The sequence below is a fragment of the Eptatretus burgeri genome, chromosome 1, assembly GCF_056783735.1.
Source record: "Eptatretus burgeri isolate ZD-2024b chromosome 1, Ebu_testis_v1, whole genome shotgun sequence".
In the NCBI taxonomy this organism is placed as follows: domain Eukaryota; kingdom Metazoa; phylum Chordata; class Myxini; order Myxiniformes; family Myxinidae; genus Eptatretus; species Eptatretus burgeri.
In genome coordinates this window covers 48,950,753-48,965,199 of record NC_140961.1, presented here as the reverse complement: position 1 = coordinate 48,965,199, position 14,447 = coordinate 48,950,753, and the positions used below count along the sequence as shown (strand labels likewise).

General features: G+C 43.0%; 2 protein-coding genes and 1 pseudogene across 6 annotated transcripts in view; all 3 read left to right on the top strand.

Annotated features, from left to right (window-relative positions):
• LOC147034441 (serine/threonine-protein kinase MARK1-like) overlaps window positions 1-11,250 on the top strand; it is a 79,984-nt gene extending 68,734 nt beyond the window's left edge. Inside the window, exon 11 of the transcript XR_015058734.1 lies at window positions 11,151-11,250. The gene's annotated coding sequence lies outside the window, so the exon portion shown is untranslated. The remainder of the gene's footprint in view (window positions 1-11,150) is intronic.
• The window catches only part of LOC147034440 (serine/threonine-protein kinase MARK2-like), a 61,110-nt gene extending 46,987 nt beyond the window's left edge, over window positions 1-14,123 (top strand). For 4 of the 5 annotated variants that reach the window (XM_085883405.1, XM_085883397.1, XM_085883434.1 and 1 more), the window contains 6 exons: window positions 6,590-6,663; window positions 6,805-6,861; window positions 8,765-9,001; window positions 9,543-9,662; window positions 9,845-9,962; window positions 10,039-11,215. In XM_085883405.1, coding sequence (XP_085739531.1) covers window positions 6,590-6,663; window positions 6,805-6,861; window positions 8,765-9,001; window positions 9,543-9,662; window positions 9,845-9,962; window positions 10,039-10,397 — 965 coding nt within the window. In that variant the 3' untranslated portion in view covers window positions 10,398-11,215. Of the gene's footprint in view, window positions 1-6,589; window positions 6,664-6,804; window positions 6,862-8,764; window positions 9,002-9,542; window positions 9,663-9,844; window positions 9,963-10,038; window positions 11,216-12,134; window positions 12,222-13,003; window positions 13,096-13,491 lie in introns of those variants that run through there. The other variant, XM_085883413.1, reaches the window with a different exon arrangement.
• On the top strand, window positions 7-3,995 carry LOC147034442 (uncharacterized; annotated as a pseudogene).
• Window positions 14,124-14,447: the final 324 nt, after the last annotated feature.

Below are 14,447 nucleotides of genomic sequence, written 5' to 3'. Positions count from 1 at the left end.
GATTATATGTGGCTTTTCACTGCATGGCTTTACCGTGTCATTCATGGAATGAGTGAACCTTTTGGGAAGTGCCAGGTCTGATGAAGCTTGTTCAAGCATATTCCACAATGTACATCGATATAAATAACACCACGATATCTGTTTTTGTTTCCCATCTCCTCTCTTACTCCTTCATGGATGGTCACCAAACTTCATCGGCATCAATAACAATGTCTTACAATTCTGATTATGGCATCTCAATTTACTTCCATCTTCTATTCCGGTTCGTCTGGCTGAAAGCACACTTTTCTCAAAGTGTTTGCCATGCTGGATTATTTATTTATTCGTGCACAGCCTCTGGCTGCTTGGCTGCATCATTTTCTGAGAGCACGGCTGAGCAATGCCACCCCGTTACCGATTTTGCCGACTTCAGAAGGATGGCACACTGAGTCAACCTGCCTGGGGTTAATTCAATGATGAAGAGACAGGGGCTTGAACTCAAGGCCCTGAGATTTTAAGCCAGCCACCCTAACGGTTAAGGCAACACCAGGCTTGCCATGCTGGATGACATCACGGCATTCCGTTGAGAGGAGCTTGTGATGCCATCCTGTCATGAGTGATGTTCTTGTTTCCCACACAATCTTATCACCCATCAACCTGTTGTTTTCTACAACATTCCATCAAATGTGATAAACAAATAAATATTTAATTCTATGCTGCTTGTACAATTCAACTCAATTGAGGAAGTATTTTGTTATCGTTTTGGAGGAAAGTTATAATGACTGCACAATGTCTGATATAAAAGAAAAGGAGATTAAAAACCTTTTGTTTCTTGAGAATGCTTCAGCAGCACCAATGCTCTGCACAGAGTATGGTCCCAATGTCCACACACACACAGACACACACAGACACACACAGACACACACAGACACACACAGACACACACAGACACACACAGACACACACAGACACACACAGACACACAGACACAGACACAGACACAGACACAGACACAGACACAGACAGACACAGACACAGACACAGACACAGACACAGACACAGACACAGACACAGACACAGACACAGACACAGACACACAGACACACACACACACGGTTTATTTTGCTCTGGTTTGATTTTTCGAGTGCAATTAACGAATTTCTATTGTGATTTGTTACCCTAAATTCATTACAATAACAATAAATTGGGATATTTTAGCCAATTTTTTCAATGCAATCACATTCGGGTTGAAACATACCTCAGTTTCCAGACAGTGCTATTACCTAACTATCGTTTCAAATGGACCCAATGAGATTCAAAACAACCTTGCAAGTGTTTTATACACAAACAATTTGGATGAAAACGGGAGGAATTTATCTACAACAGTTTATTTTCAGAGGAGTCGTAGTTTTGGTCCAATAAGTGGAGCTGGCAACATTGTGCTGGAGGCAGGTGTCTTCGGTCCCACTGTCATTCAGAACTCGATTCTCAATGGAGGTCATGACAGCCGCTCCCTTCAAGGCATCCAATTACTGGCTGAATCATTCCAACGTCTTCTCAATAATGAATTCTTTGCAGAGAAGGGCATCTTACCATATGCATCAGAGCTTGTTATCCTCGCAAAGCTAAAGTCAACTTTCACCAAGAAGAATATCAGCGATGCTCAGAAATATATGACAGAATTTGCGACCACTGCTACCAATCTATCCACTGACCTTGATCTATTTATCCAAAGCCAATCATCCAGCAATGAAAACTTTTGATACTGGGCTCAATTCCTCAACATGATGGGTGTGGTGCGAGATCTCTTGCGAGCTGATCATGAGGGGTCATGGGAGCTCCATATTGACGCTGTGCAGCGGTCTCTCTACCTGTTTGCTTCCTTTGATTCATTCAATTACCGACGCTGGTCCTCGGTCTACTTGGAGGATATGCCACTGCTTCCTCAAACTGCGCCATCAGTCTTCGAGAACTTCTCAAAAGGGAAGTTCTCAATCAAGGACAAACCTGGCCGCTTCACAGCAGTTGGTGGAGATCAGAAGCTGGAGCAGAGCATCAACTTATGGAAGTGCAGTGACGGGGTTATCGGACATGCAAAGCAAAAGGAGTATGTGGCGCAATGGGACCTCATTTATCATGAGATGATGGCAGTCAAAAATCTCCACCATGAGTATGCCGGTGTGAGGGAGAACACTCACGAGTCCTCAAATCACCAAGAGTCCTCACAGACCATCACAACTCGCAACGAATCTCACGTCCAGGCCATGATACAATATGTTGAAGAGAAAGGCTCTCCCCTGTCATCGACCAACACAGCCCTTCTTCACAATTTTGTCACCAGAGAGATTATGACAGATGATATTCGCGAGGACATGATGAACTGCATCTCAAAGGGAAAGGCGAAATATATCATGTTTAGGCAAGAGCGATTTATCGACAAACCTACCAGACTGAGTCCAGTAATCCATCGTTCTTCTCCCAAATCCATGAAAACGATCCGTCGTCCGCCACAGAAGACTCTCAAAAAGACAATCAAGGAGCACAACAGAGCTGACAAAAACTTCGAGATCGCCCGTGACCGTGGACTCACTTCAGAAACTTTACTACTTTACCATTTGTACCCTCCCCACTCCTTTTTGACGAGGAGGGACTGATGACCAAGCCTGATAAAAGCCAACTTCTCAAAGAATTGCAGACTTTCCTAAAACCTGACAACGACTGATACAAGCATCAGAGAAACTCAAACTTCATGATTGACGTTACGGCTAATGTTCGCAAAGTTCGATGAACCAGACTGGCAACTTTTCAAGAATTAGTTACGGCCTTTTCATCATTTACAGATGTATACCATGAGTTTGGGCAATGTGACTATGTTTTCGATATGTACTCTGAAGACGGCTCAATTAAGGACGGTGAGAGAATAAGGCGGACTGACACTGCACCAATCAAGCTCAGCTGCGTCGAGCCAGGGACACCTCTGCCGAAAGAGATGGCAACCTTTGGCCTTCAAATGGTAACAAGATTCAACTAGAAAAGCTGATCTATTCTCATCTTCGTGAAAATGCGTCTCGAGTTGTTCGACGTTACCCCACTGTGGTCGGCCAAGTGACGAGAGAAGACGAGGACGTTCATTGCATCAAGGTTCATGAGGGCACAGAGACTGTTTTAGATCATCTCCATTCAACATTTGAGGAAGCTGATCTTCGCATCCTTATCCATATTCTTGATGCTCTGGACTCCAGATACAGCGTGTGTGTTGTCATCTCCAATGACACCGACGTCATTGTTGCTCTGTTGTATCACATGCAAGTGTCTCTGCAACACAACCTGGAGGAGTTATGGGTTCGAGCTGGTCTGGGGGATACAACTCGATATGTGCCACTTCATACACTTTTCCAGAACCTGGGTCAACATTTATGTGCAGTCCTGCCAGCTCTTTACAGCCTTACAGGATGCGACATCACCAGCAAAGTTGGTACCAAGAAGGCTGCACTAAAGGCGGATCCCAAGAGATTCCTCAAGCATTTTGCCACATCCCCATTCCGATCGGCTGCCGTAGCTCGCAATGCTGAACGATATCTGGTGAAAGTGCTGAGAAGAGGAAGCGACGCTGACGATTTCGTCACCCTCAGAGCAGAGATCTTTCACTGCAGCAAAAACAGCTGTCTGTACAACCTACCACCGACTTGTCAGGGCCGACATCCTCACATTCAGCGTGCGTTTTATTCCGCTTATACCATCATGCACGCCCTGGAGAACCATCTGGATCATGAAACAGAGTCTGTGAAGCCTGAAGATTATGGATATGTGTATGATCAGGGTCACCTCATGCATGTAAGTTCTTGGAAAAAATCTTGATTTCTGCTGGTCTGTCTCCTGGACTTGCCAAAAGTGTGCCAAATCAACATGTTCATGCCGGATGTCTGGGGTTAAGTGTGGGAAGTTCTGTCGCTGCATGAAAACCTCACGCAATGCCTGCAAAATCCCATTGTTTGTTCATATAGGCTAACTTGTAGCATAAAAGCACTGCTTGAGATTGTCGAGAATTATAATTCCCATTTATATGAAGAAATTAGTCTACCATTTATGGCTATACAATTTTAGTAACTACCGGGTACGATTCATTATCACTCAGTAAAATTCATTTGTTGAAATTGCTGAACATTGAAATTCCCCATTTTGTTTGAAATGGAATTATTCGGTAAATTATGGTTATTACCTGTTTATCACTACTCCTTTTATCAAATTGTAATTTGTGGGACTGATTAGGCGATGATAGAAATGTTTTCCTTTCTTGCTCTCTTGTGAGAACTGTGCTCGCATATGATACCAAGTTTTGTCATTACATTGACTTGCATCTAATCATCAGATTTCAATACATGATCTTTGTCGTACTTTGCTTGGTTTCAACAACTGTTTTAGATGATTGTATGATTCTACAACTGCGGATTTCTCGGTATATTTAAATAATGATGGTAACTCCTGCAATTTCGAGTATGTTTCATATTAGAAGTGACATTCATGAACGTTTTGAATAAATTGTCATTTATAAACATGTTAATGTTTTTCTCAATGTATAATACCAGCAAGCTGTTGCATATATGCCTATAATCAGATCAGAGCTCAACCAGTCATTGTAATTTATTGAAAGAGATGAATATTGTCAACCAGCTTAATCCACAAACATTAGGGGGTGATGTAGCATGTTTAAAGCTACGACTCATACGAAACTAACAGTTATAGATGAATTCCTCATGTTTGTATTCCTAAATTCCTTTAGAAAGTGATTGCAAATAACCTTGCAAGGTTGTTATAATATTTATTGGTGGCATTTGAAGCGATATCTGGTAATAGTACCCGATATAATATGGTATTGTTGAAACCAGTAGTGATGTCATCAACAATTATCTAAATTATGGCAATTTCTGGATATTTTGTGCATTTAGTGTAACAAATCGCAATAGAAATTGGTTAAATGCACTCCAAAAATCAAACCAGAGCAAAATAAACCATTTCCGTGTGCGGGATTATGACGTTTTCCCAGGAACTCCGATATCGTCAATTTGGATAACTACGGGCGAAACCGTAAATGTTTGGCCGGGGCTGCAGAGAAAACGTACTTGGTTTGGAAGTGTTACCCAAACTTTTCTTGAAGGTCTTGGTTTCCAGAACAAGAAAATCCAAGGTAACGCCGCAGAAGATTGATGGACACGAACTCCCCCCCCCTCCCAGCGCCAGGACTAATGATGATGTGATTCCAGGTGAAATTTCAATGGGGAAATTTAGAGGAATGTCCTGGAAAACAAACAAGAAAAAGAGTAATCAGATATTGCTGGACCTCTCCAGAACTTGTTTTGTGTGGTGTTTGTGTTGTTTTGTGTGGTGTATTTTGTGTCGTTTTGTGTGGTGTGTTTTGTGTGGTGTATGTAATTGTGTGTTACATAATTAATAACGACAACTGTCACTTTATAACTGCTGGCAATGATGACTGGGTACCAAGACGTCCCGCTTTGATCGGATACCTGACCCTGACCCATGACGTTTATTATCATTCAATTGAATTTGGAATGGGATAAAAATACATTTAATTCAAATCAAGTGGAAGACCAAACAGGAATGGTCCTGCATTGGAGTAATCAGAAGGAATCCGAACAAGGAAAAAGCAAAGATGAGGTCATCAAGAGGAACCTGGAGAGGATTCACATTTCAGCTGCTACTTCTCTCCCCTCAGGCACAGCCAAGTGAGATTTATTATTTATTTATTTTTAAACTCATATCAAAATTAAATAAAAAAATAATTCCGGCTGCCAGAACACGTGTCCGATCAAGTTGAAATTTAAAACATTTATTCTCTATCACTACCAGATCATAAATCTGAAGTTTCACATCGATTGATTAAGCGGTTCCAGAGAAAACATTGTTTAGTATTTCCCTTCAATCCAATATGGCTGCCAAACCATGTGACTGATCAATTATGCCTTAACAAACTCGTATACACATGGTTTGAGGGAACATTTGTGTGAAGTTTCCCCTCGATTTGTCCAGCTGTTCTGGAGAAGAAGATTTTTATAGGTTTCAGGGTAAATCCAATATCGCTGCCAAACCATGTGACCGATGCTGTCAGGTGTGTGAACGTTTTGTTCCTCATGGAGAGACGGTAAGACGTGTAAAGTTTTGCCTCAATCTGTTCAGCCACTTCAGAGAAGAAGATTTTTTGAACTGACGAGGGTAATAATTTTACACATTAATAAAATAATGAAGTTCCCCATTTATTGGAAAGTGGTTTACTTCATCACGGAGCCAGGGAGACAAGTATCAGGAGCCATGAAAGTGGTGGTCACTTGTAACAGCTTGTACGGCCTTTGAGAAGTAAAGCCACAATGTTGAAAAATAAATCATGTCTTTGTTTTGGTGATTTCAGCATGGAGAGTGAGTGTGACCATCCAACCCATTCCCCCAAACCACTCTTCCCTCTTTTTCACTCAACAAACTCTTCTCTCTCATCGGTGTTCCTCCAAAATCCCGAGTGCTACAGGTGATTGTTGGCGAATGTGTAGATTTCACTGAAAGGTTTCAATCACTCATGGTATCTGTTGGATTATCTGCACAGGTGATCTGCTTCATTATATGAATGGTAAAGGTACACTCATGACTGAGGAGCAGGCGCGACCCCTAATTCGTCAGGTGAGCTGAGCCGATGTTGATGGAATTCGTTATTTGTGATGTTTATCGTGTGGTTTAAAAACGGGATATTTAAAAAAAATAAGATTTTTTTGGAAACTCCTATTTGTGTAACCACCCATTAAGTCAGTCCTTTCTTTCCAGGCGGCTTCTGCATTCAACGTCATGCACAGCAGGAACGTTACACACGGAGACATAAAGGTAAAATGAATCCACACAAAACATGATGATCATGCAGTCGGAGAAGGATATCAGTTAAAGACCAGGATTTGGAGAGGTTTCTGTCATTGTATGTGGATGTGTGAATGGTATTGATATGACAGTGTGACTCACCCTTCAGAGATCTTTGTAAGCCAACGGCCATCCATATCTGGTGCCCAACTGTGTCTGTGGACATCCTCTTCCAGTTGGGGACCTTTCTTGGAGGTCGGTGCCAGGATTTGCAATCCGGCCACTGTAAAACACTTTATTCCACAAAACACACAAAACAACACAAGTCAAGCATTCAATGTTCTTCCTCCGTATCTACGAAATTAAACATTCTCCCTTGGTATGCTGATCCAACTTGTGGAAATTGAGTTATTTTCCACCACACACTGCATATCGCATGGGGAGATGACATGTGTCAAGTTTCAATTTTCTTTGTTGAGCAGTTTTGGAGAAAATTGTCCAAATTTATTCCTTTTACCAAACATGGCTGCCATACCGTGTGACCTATGACATCATAGTTAGCAATAAAATATTCTCCATGGGGAGTCTCTCCCATGTTTAAAGTTTCACATCGATTGGACAAGTCGTTTCAGAGAAAACCATTTTTGGATAAGGATTTCAATTTATTCAATTATTGCCGGAATACCACTTCACTGATGACGTCATCGTCATCATCCAATGTGCCCCATGGGGAGTTGAGACAATATGTTAAGTTTCAAGTTTTTTTTCCTTGAGTGCTTTCGAAGAAAATGATGTGGAGTTTTTTTTCCCTTTAATCCAATGGGGCTGCCATACCATGTGACCTATGACGTCAGAGTTCGCAACAACAATATTCTCCACCAGGAGTCTCTCCCCGATGTTTGAAGTTTTGCATCGATCAGACAGGCGGTTACAGAGAAAAACATTTTCAAGTGAAAATATAGAGATGCGGAAACGCATACGCACACGCACACACGCACACACAAACACACACACACACACACACACACACACACACACACACACACACACACACACACACACACACACACACACACACACACACACACACACACACACGCAGTGGCATTGCGATCGTCTTGCATCCCATTAAGGGCAAGACCTATAAAGATTGCCATAACAGAAGGTAATATCACAAGTTCCACATGGTTTGATCTGCTCAGCCGTGTCGGTCGAGAGCGGAAAGGACACCTGGTGCAGTTCAGATCGGTCAGGTTCACTGCACAGGTTGGTGAAAGCAGCTCAGCTGACAAGGGAAACAGTGACACTGGTGTCGACCTCCATTTCCAAACATCAATACCCATGAGAACGAGCAGAGGTTCAGATTTGGTGTCAGAGATGATGTAAAATCTATCATATTTTGCTGTTGTGGGTTGTGGGTGTTGTAAAGCATCAACATGTTGTCTGTATTAACATAACCTTCACTAAATTGCATGGCCTCCCCTCCCCCCCCCACTTCCCCAAGTTGGGCTCATGCATTGCTTGATTATGTTACAGTGGTGGGGGGTGGGGGGGGATTGATATGCCACAGGCATGATGGTCCAATTGATCTCATACGTGGAGATATCAGTTTTCCCCTGTCAGACATTTTTGTGTTTTGAGTTGATAATGTACATGCAATAAGTAACTCTTGTTAAAACATTCAGTGTTGTATTTGTCTCACTCAATGTCCTCAAACCATGTGATCTTGTGGTGTGTTTATTTACAGTTCAGGTGATATGACTTTTTTTTGTGATTACATTTCATGTGATAAAGAGAAAATAAAGAGTGCGCTTTGTAAAGGAATGGTGATACGAGTTGAGTGAAGCAGGTATAAAAGATTCCTTTCTGAAAATACAAACTTTATATCTTCCACACTTTGATCTTATCTTCGTCTGCTTTCCCCTCCCACCAGCTCGAGAACATCATGTACGATGACCTCGGTACCCTTAAGGTCACCGACTTCGGGCTATCACGTGTGTTTACACCTGGCACACTCCTGTTTGAAAGATGTGGAACACCTGAATATATGGCTCCGGAGATGTACAGAGACGAGGGCTACAATGGTCCTGCGGTCGACGTGTGGGCTCTTGGGATTCTCATGCATGCTGTGATGCAGGGATCTTTCCCATTCCAGTGGCAGATCATGGAGGTGAGTGTTCTCTCCCTCCTCACAATGGTCCGAATCATCGCGATGATCTTCATCATGATGATCAAAGGGAATGTCTCTGTCATGGTAATTCATAGTTACGAGTATCCTCATCAGATTTAACATCAGCCCAAGTAAGTAAAATCGTTACAATGAAAGAACAGTAACTGTGAAGAAACGATGATTTTACGGGAGCACGTCACCATTGCAATGGAGAAAGCAGCAGCATTGTACAATTTGTTCACTGCATGTTGTTTTATCCTTGGTATAAATTTAGAATGTAAAATGTAAAAATTGGATTATCCACTCAGGGTCTGCAAGGTGGCGAGACAAATTGTGAACCTGGTCGTTTCATAGCAAACACTAAAAATGGTACATGTTGATTCCTCGTTGGACGCTCAGCATTTAGAGGATAGAGCAAAGATATATGCCATGGACTGGCATCCTGTGGGTTCGTGTGTGAATTAACCTTAATTGCTCCACCAACTGTGGATTTGGACAGCGGTTAATGAATTGGTGAATTAACAGATCGATCTCTTTACAGGAACTGGCATCAATCAATTATCCCTACGAATATGATCCTCCCACTTCTGTTGGACACCAGTGCACTGCGCTTTTGAAAGCCATGCTCTGCATGGATCCAACCAAGAGGATTTCAATGAAGGTGTGTGATCATTTGGCTGCTTCTGCTTTGTATGTTTGATTTTAATGAACGATGGTTCAACCAGGACTGCAAAAGTTCACTTTTTGTGGAGTAAGTGGTTCTTGATCATCAAATGAGATGGAGTCGAAAGGTGATCATGCAATTTTACGGATCTGGATAAACCAAATTATTTTGCTTTGCAGGAGATCTTGGAGCATCCATGGATGAACAAGGAGACTCATGGGCCGAGGAAACGTTCACATGACTTTTTAAGTGTGGATGTGGATGAAACACCAAGCAAACGTCTTCGTAAATACAAAGGTACCGATTGATGCTCTGTCTTGGCTGTCATTCCGCTGTTTAAAACATCAACTAATTCTTGTGAACCTCACAACAGAGCAATCACCAAAGAGAAGTGGGCAAGTCAACGTTCCAAGCAATGGTCTCAAAATTGAAATGACAGAGAACAGTCGGAAAGAAAAGCGAAAACGGGAAAATGATGAAAGTTCGAGTGGAGAGCAGAGTACTGACAAGAACATGAAAAGACAGGTGATGAATTTTGGATGCTTGCCAGGTGATTGGTCGTTTCCTGGTAGATATCATGTGTTTGTTGCTTTGCGATTGTGCAAAAGGTCCCGTCTGGTTATCCACGCGGTTGTACTTTATAAACTGAGTGGTGCATCTTTTTCATCACCTGTATACCCATCCCTCCGAATGGCAGACGAGATGCAAACAAATCAAACTCTTCGTAGTTAGTGTACGGCAGCAAACTGGAATTTGGAAAGGGTATATGTATGAGCAAACAATGGCCTACCCTGTACGAAGAGCACGATCATATCCACAAGTGAATGGTTGCAGATGCAGACAAGCGACTGAACGTCCCCTTTGAAACGGCCGTGGGCTTTATGGTGGAACCTGCATGTGAAGCACATTTTATACTTTCACTCTCTTCTCTTGGCAATCATGGGAATTGTAACTAAATGGTGGGGATGCTCCCTTTCTGTACTCATCTTCGTTTGCATCGTTTTCGTTTTGCCTTCGTTTGTAGTGACAATGCATCGTGCTGAAGCCATTGTCATTTTTTTTCTGAAATCATTTTGGTTCCTTGGAGTTTAAGAAGGGAGTTGTGTGTAAATCAGATTTGGAAGCACACCAGAGAGAAACACATGAAATAGGTGATTATCAAGGAGTACATGGTGAGGAATGGTTCGAGGAGCAGAAATAGATGATTTTTTTTTGGAAACAGCAGAGGGTTTGGAACTATTTGTTGCAGGTTTGGAACTTCTCGTATCTAAAGCTATGAAGGTTGACTGATGCTGTGGTTCGTAGTGTAGCAGCTGTTTTGTTTTGTTTTTAGGGCGAGGAGGGGTTCCTACAGACAGCAACCAAGTCAGGACGCCTTTTTAGGTCATCTCTACCGAGATGACCCAATGAAGCCGGACCAGATGTCCGTCCGTCCGTCAACAATTTTTCTTTCCGATCTTGATGAAACTAAGTATGTGGGTAGAGGTCGATGAGTGTTGCACAACGATATAACTTCTGTCCGGGTTCAAGGTCAGGGTCAAGGTCACGAGGTCACGTAAGTTATAAAAATCGCCATTTTCAAAACCTATCTCGTCTGCCATTCTACATGATATTCAGCAACTGTTTATTGATTATGATAGTAAAAAATATTATCGTGTATCTAACCGGACAGATTTTTGAATATCCGTCCCGTTTGGCTGCCACGTAACCTGGAAGATGGTGGAAAAAACCTCCAGGTACAAAGAAAACTTTTTACTTCCGATCTTGATGAAATTTGGTATGTGGGTTGAGGTCGATGAGTGATGCCCAACGACATATTTTTCCCAGATTCGAAGTCAGGGTCAAGGTCCAGAAATTTGTGAAAGTGGCCATTTTCAAAACCTATCTCATCTGTCATTTTAGGAGATATCTGGCAACGGTTCATCGATTATGATCGTAAAAAAAACATTACAGAGATGACCGTCACCACCACACGGGGGTAATTTTTATTTTATTTTGAGATCTATCCTGCCATCTGCAACTTAAAGATCTTGTAACCTGGTAATGAGTGGAGTAGATATGGCAGAGGCACCTTCTGTTGATCAGCAAGTGCTGGTGTGGCACAGGGGATGATGGTCACTATTCCAGGAGGTGTGTGTGTGTGTGTGTGTGTGTGTGTGTGTGTGTGTGTGTGTGTGTGTGTGTGTGTGTGTGTGCGTGCGTGTGTGTGTGTGTGTGTGTGTGTTATCTCCATTATATGTGCACGCTGTTTTGCTGCAATTTCCACATGTTGGTGGCTTTCAGGTGATGGAACAGAGACCTCCCAGGACATCATCATTTCACGATTCTCACTGATCACAAGCGCTGATTGGTTTGTTCGGTCCGACTCGGGTGCCGTTTGACACAAGTAAATGTATATGAATGAGAAAAAGTACACAAAGGTAGTTTATACGATTCAGTGCACGTGTAACCTGTTTTCACACTTTGCAGAGAAAATCCCCAAAAAGAAGAACATGAACCAAATCATCCACAGAACTATGCGACCATTCTCAGATCTGAAATGACATGAACAGTGAGGTAAGTGACACAAAAGGACATCTTGTGTAACAGTGCATGGCACCAGCTCTTTTGTAATGATCTCGTCCGGTTCAAGATTCACTTTATCCACAAATGACAATTTTGTTCACAACAAATGGAAAACCCCAAATTCAGACGTTCACTTTATATCTTCAAGACTTTATCCCTCATGGAATAAAAAAAGCTTCAATCATATGATGCACACATGATCCTCATTTTTATTTGAATGGGGACCAGTCTTTTTGCCCTGACACTTTTTTGTACATGTGTGGAATGGTGCCTTCAGAAACAAAGTTCTTTGACATCATACATTGTCCCCTGATCAACAGGAATTACATCCATCAAAATGTTTTCGTGTATGAGCGATCTTATAATGTTTGACATGTTGCACAGAATCGTTGCTTTTAGCTGAGCCTCAACCTCACTTTTAGATAATAAAAAGATGAAGAATCATATTTATGTTGGTGACGTATACGATGTGAGTTTCAGGAGAAGTTGGTGAGGATATCATCGGACACAATGAAGCTGATGAATGGAGCGGTTGAAACCCATGCCTCAACAAGCAGTTATGCACCGGTTCTCTCAGGCCTTTTCATCGGTTGTGGTCATCGGTGATGAAGGTTGTGGTCAAGTTTCATCAAAATCGTGTGTTTAGTTCAAGCCATAATGAATGAAGTATTTATAGACTCACTCACTCTCACTCACCTACGGACACTGCTCGATCATGTAAGCTTGAACATGCGTGTTGAAGCAACAAGGTCTGATGTTAATGGGACTTACAGACACGGCACGGGACACTGGTGGCTGCAGAGATGTGCGGTGAGCTGGAGAGGTGGTGTGACAACCTGGAGAAACATGAGGAGGATATTAAGAGGTATGTGGATGCACATGCACACATCAATGGTGTGAAAAAGGGGTTGAGACAATCAGAGGAATGGGCGAACACCCATTCCTCTTTCTCTGAATTTGGTCATATTCAAGGTCAAAAGGGTGTGTGTGTCTGTGTGTCTGCGTGTGTGTGTGTGTGTGTGTGTGTGTGTGTGTGTGTGTGTGTGTGTGTGTGTGTGTGTGTGTGTGTGTGTGTGTGTGTGTTTTTATCGTTCATAAAGCACATTTTCTCTCTGCCCCTCTCTCCCTCTGCCCCTCTCTCCCTCTGCCCCTCTCTCCCTCTGCCCCTCTCTCCCTCTGCCCCTCTCTCCCTCTGCTCCTCTCTCCCTCGCTCCCTCGCACCCCTTCCCCCCTGCCCCCTTCTCCCTCCTTTATTTTGTAGGAAGATGACTCCCACCAAAAGAAGGAAATGTACAAGAAGCGAACTTGCCCAAAAACAATTTGCGAAAGCTGCATCCAGGTCAGCCTTGACTCAACAGCAGAAAGCAAGACCAGAAGGAAACAGCAACAATGACTGTGAGATCAGAGGTACAGGAGGGCAGAATGCAGTCAGTGCTGTACTTCAGTCGGTTGTCCATTCTATCTGGTTCAGGAGGACACAGTTCAAGCCGATGAAACCTTTGTCGCCCCTGTGTGAAGTGGGGCCATCGCAGTAAAATACAAAACACACAGGAAATGGCACTTTGTGTTGAGGCGCGGCGGTGATGGTCATGTTTAACCCTTGACCAGTCAAAGATCCCCAGGGGGTTAAACACGGCAAGGTAAGCCTTGGTCTTGTTTCCTGTCTCCCACTTGTCTCTCTCTTTCCTTCTGCACACTCCTCTCCCGCCCCCACCCCTCCATCCCCTAACCTACCCTCTCTGACCCCAAACCCTCTCTGTCTCTCTATCCCTCTCCCCACCTCCTGCCCCCCATCTCTCTGCCCCTTCTCTTTACAGGTGGTATTTGCTCGTGGGTAATATATTTAGCATGTGAATTTTTAAGTGCCAAAGCCTACCTCTCAGGTTGATCTTGTCAGGAATCTCATATCAAGGCGGAGGGGGCTGTGTTGTGTGTGATGTAAGGTATAGCTATTAAAACGGAAGGCACGAGCATGGTCCATGTACATCGATGTAGATGTTTTTTTTGTTGTATCCCTTGTCGAGGCTCGTATGAGAGCTAACACACAACGCCTACCAAGGGGGACATGACACAAGAGGGGCGGGAGTGGGAACGACGAAACAGTGGGGAAAAGAGACATAAGGAGATATGTGGAAGGGAGAGGGATGGGGCGGGTAACATGGGGAATACAAGATGGACATTACAGGGACTTTCAGGAAGGAATGCAGGGAATTTGAA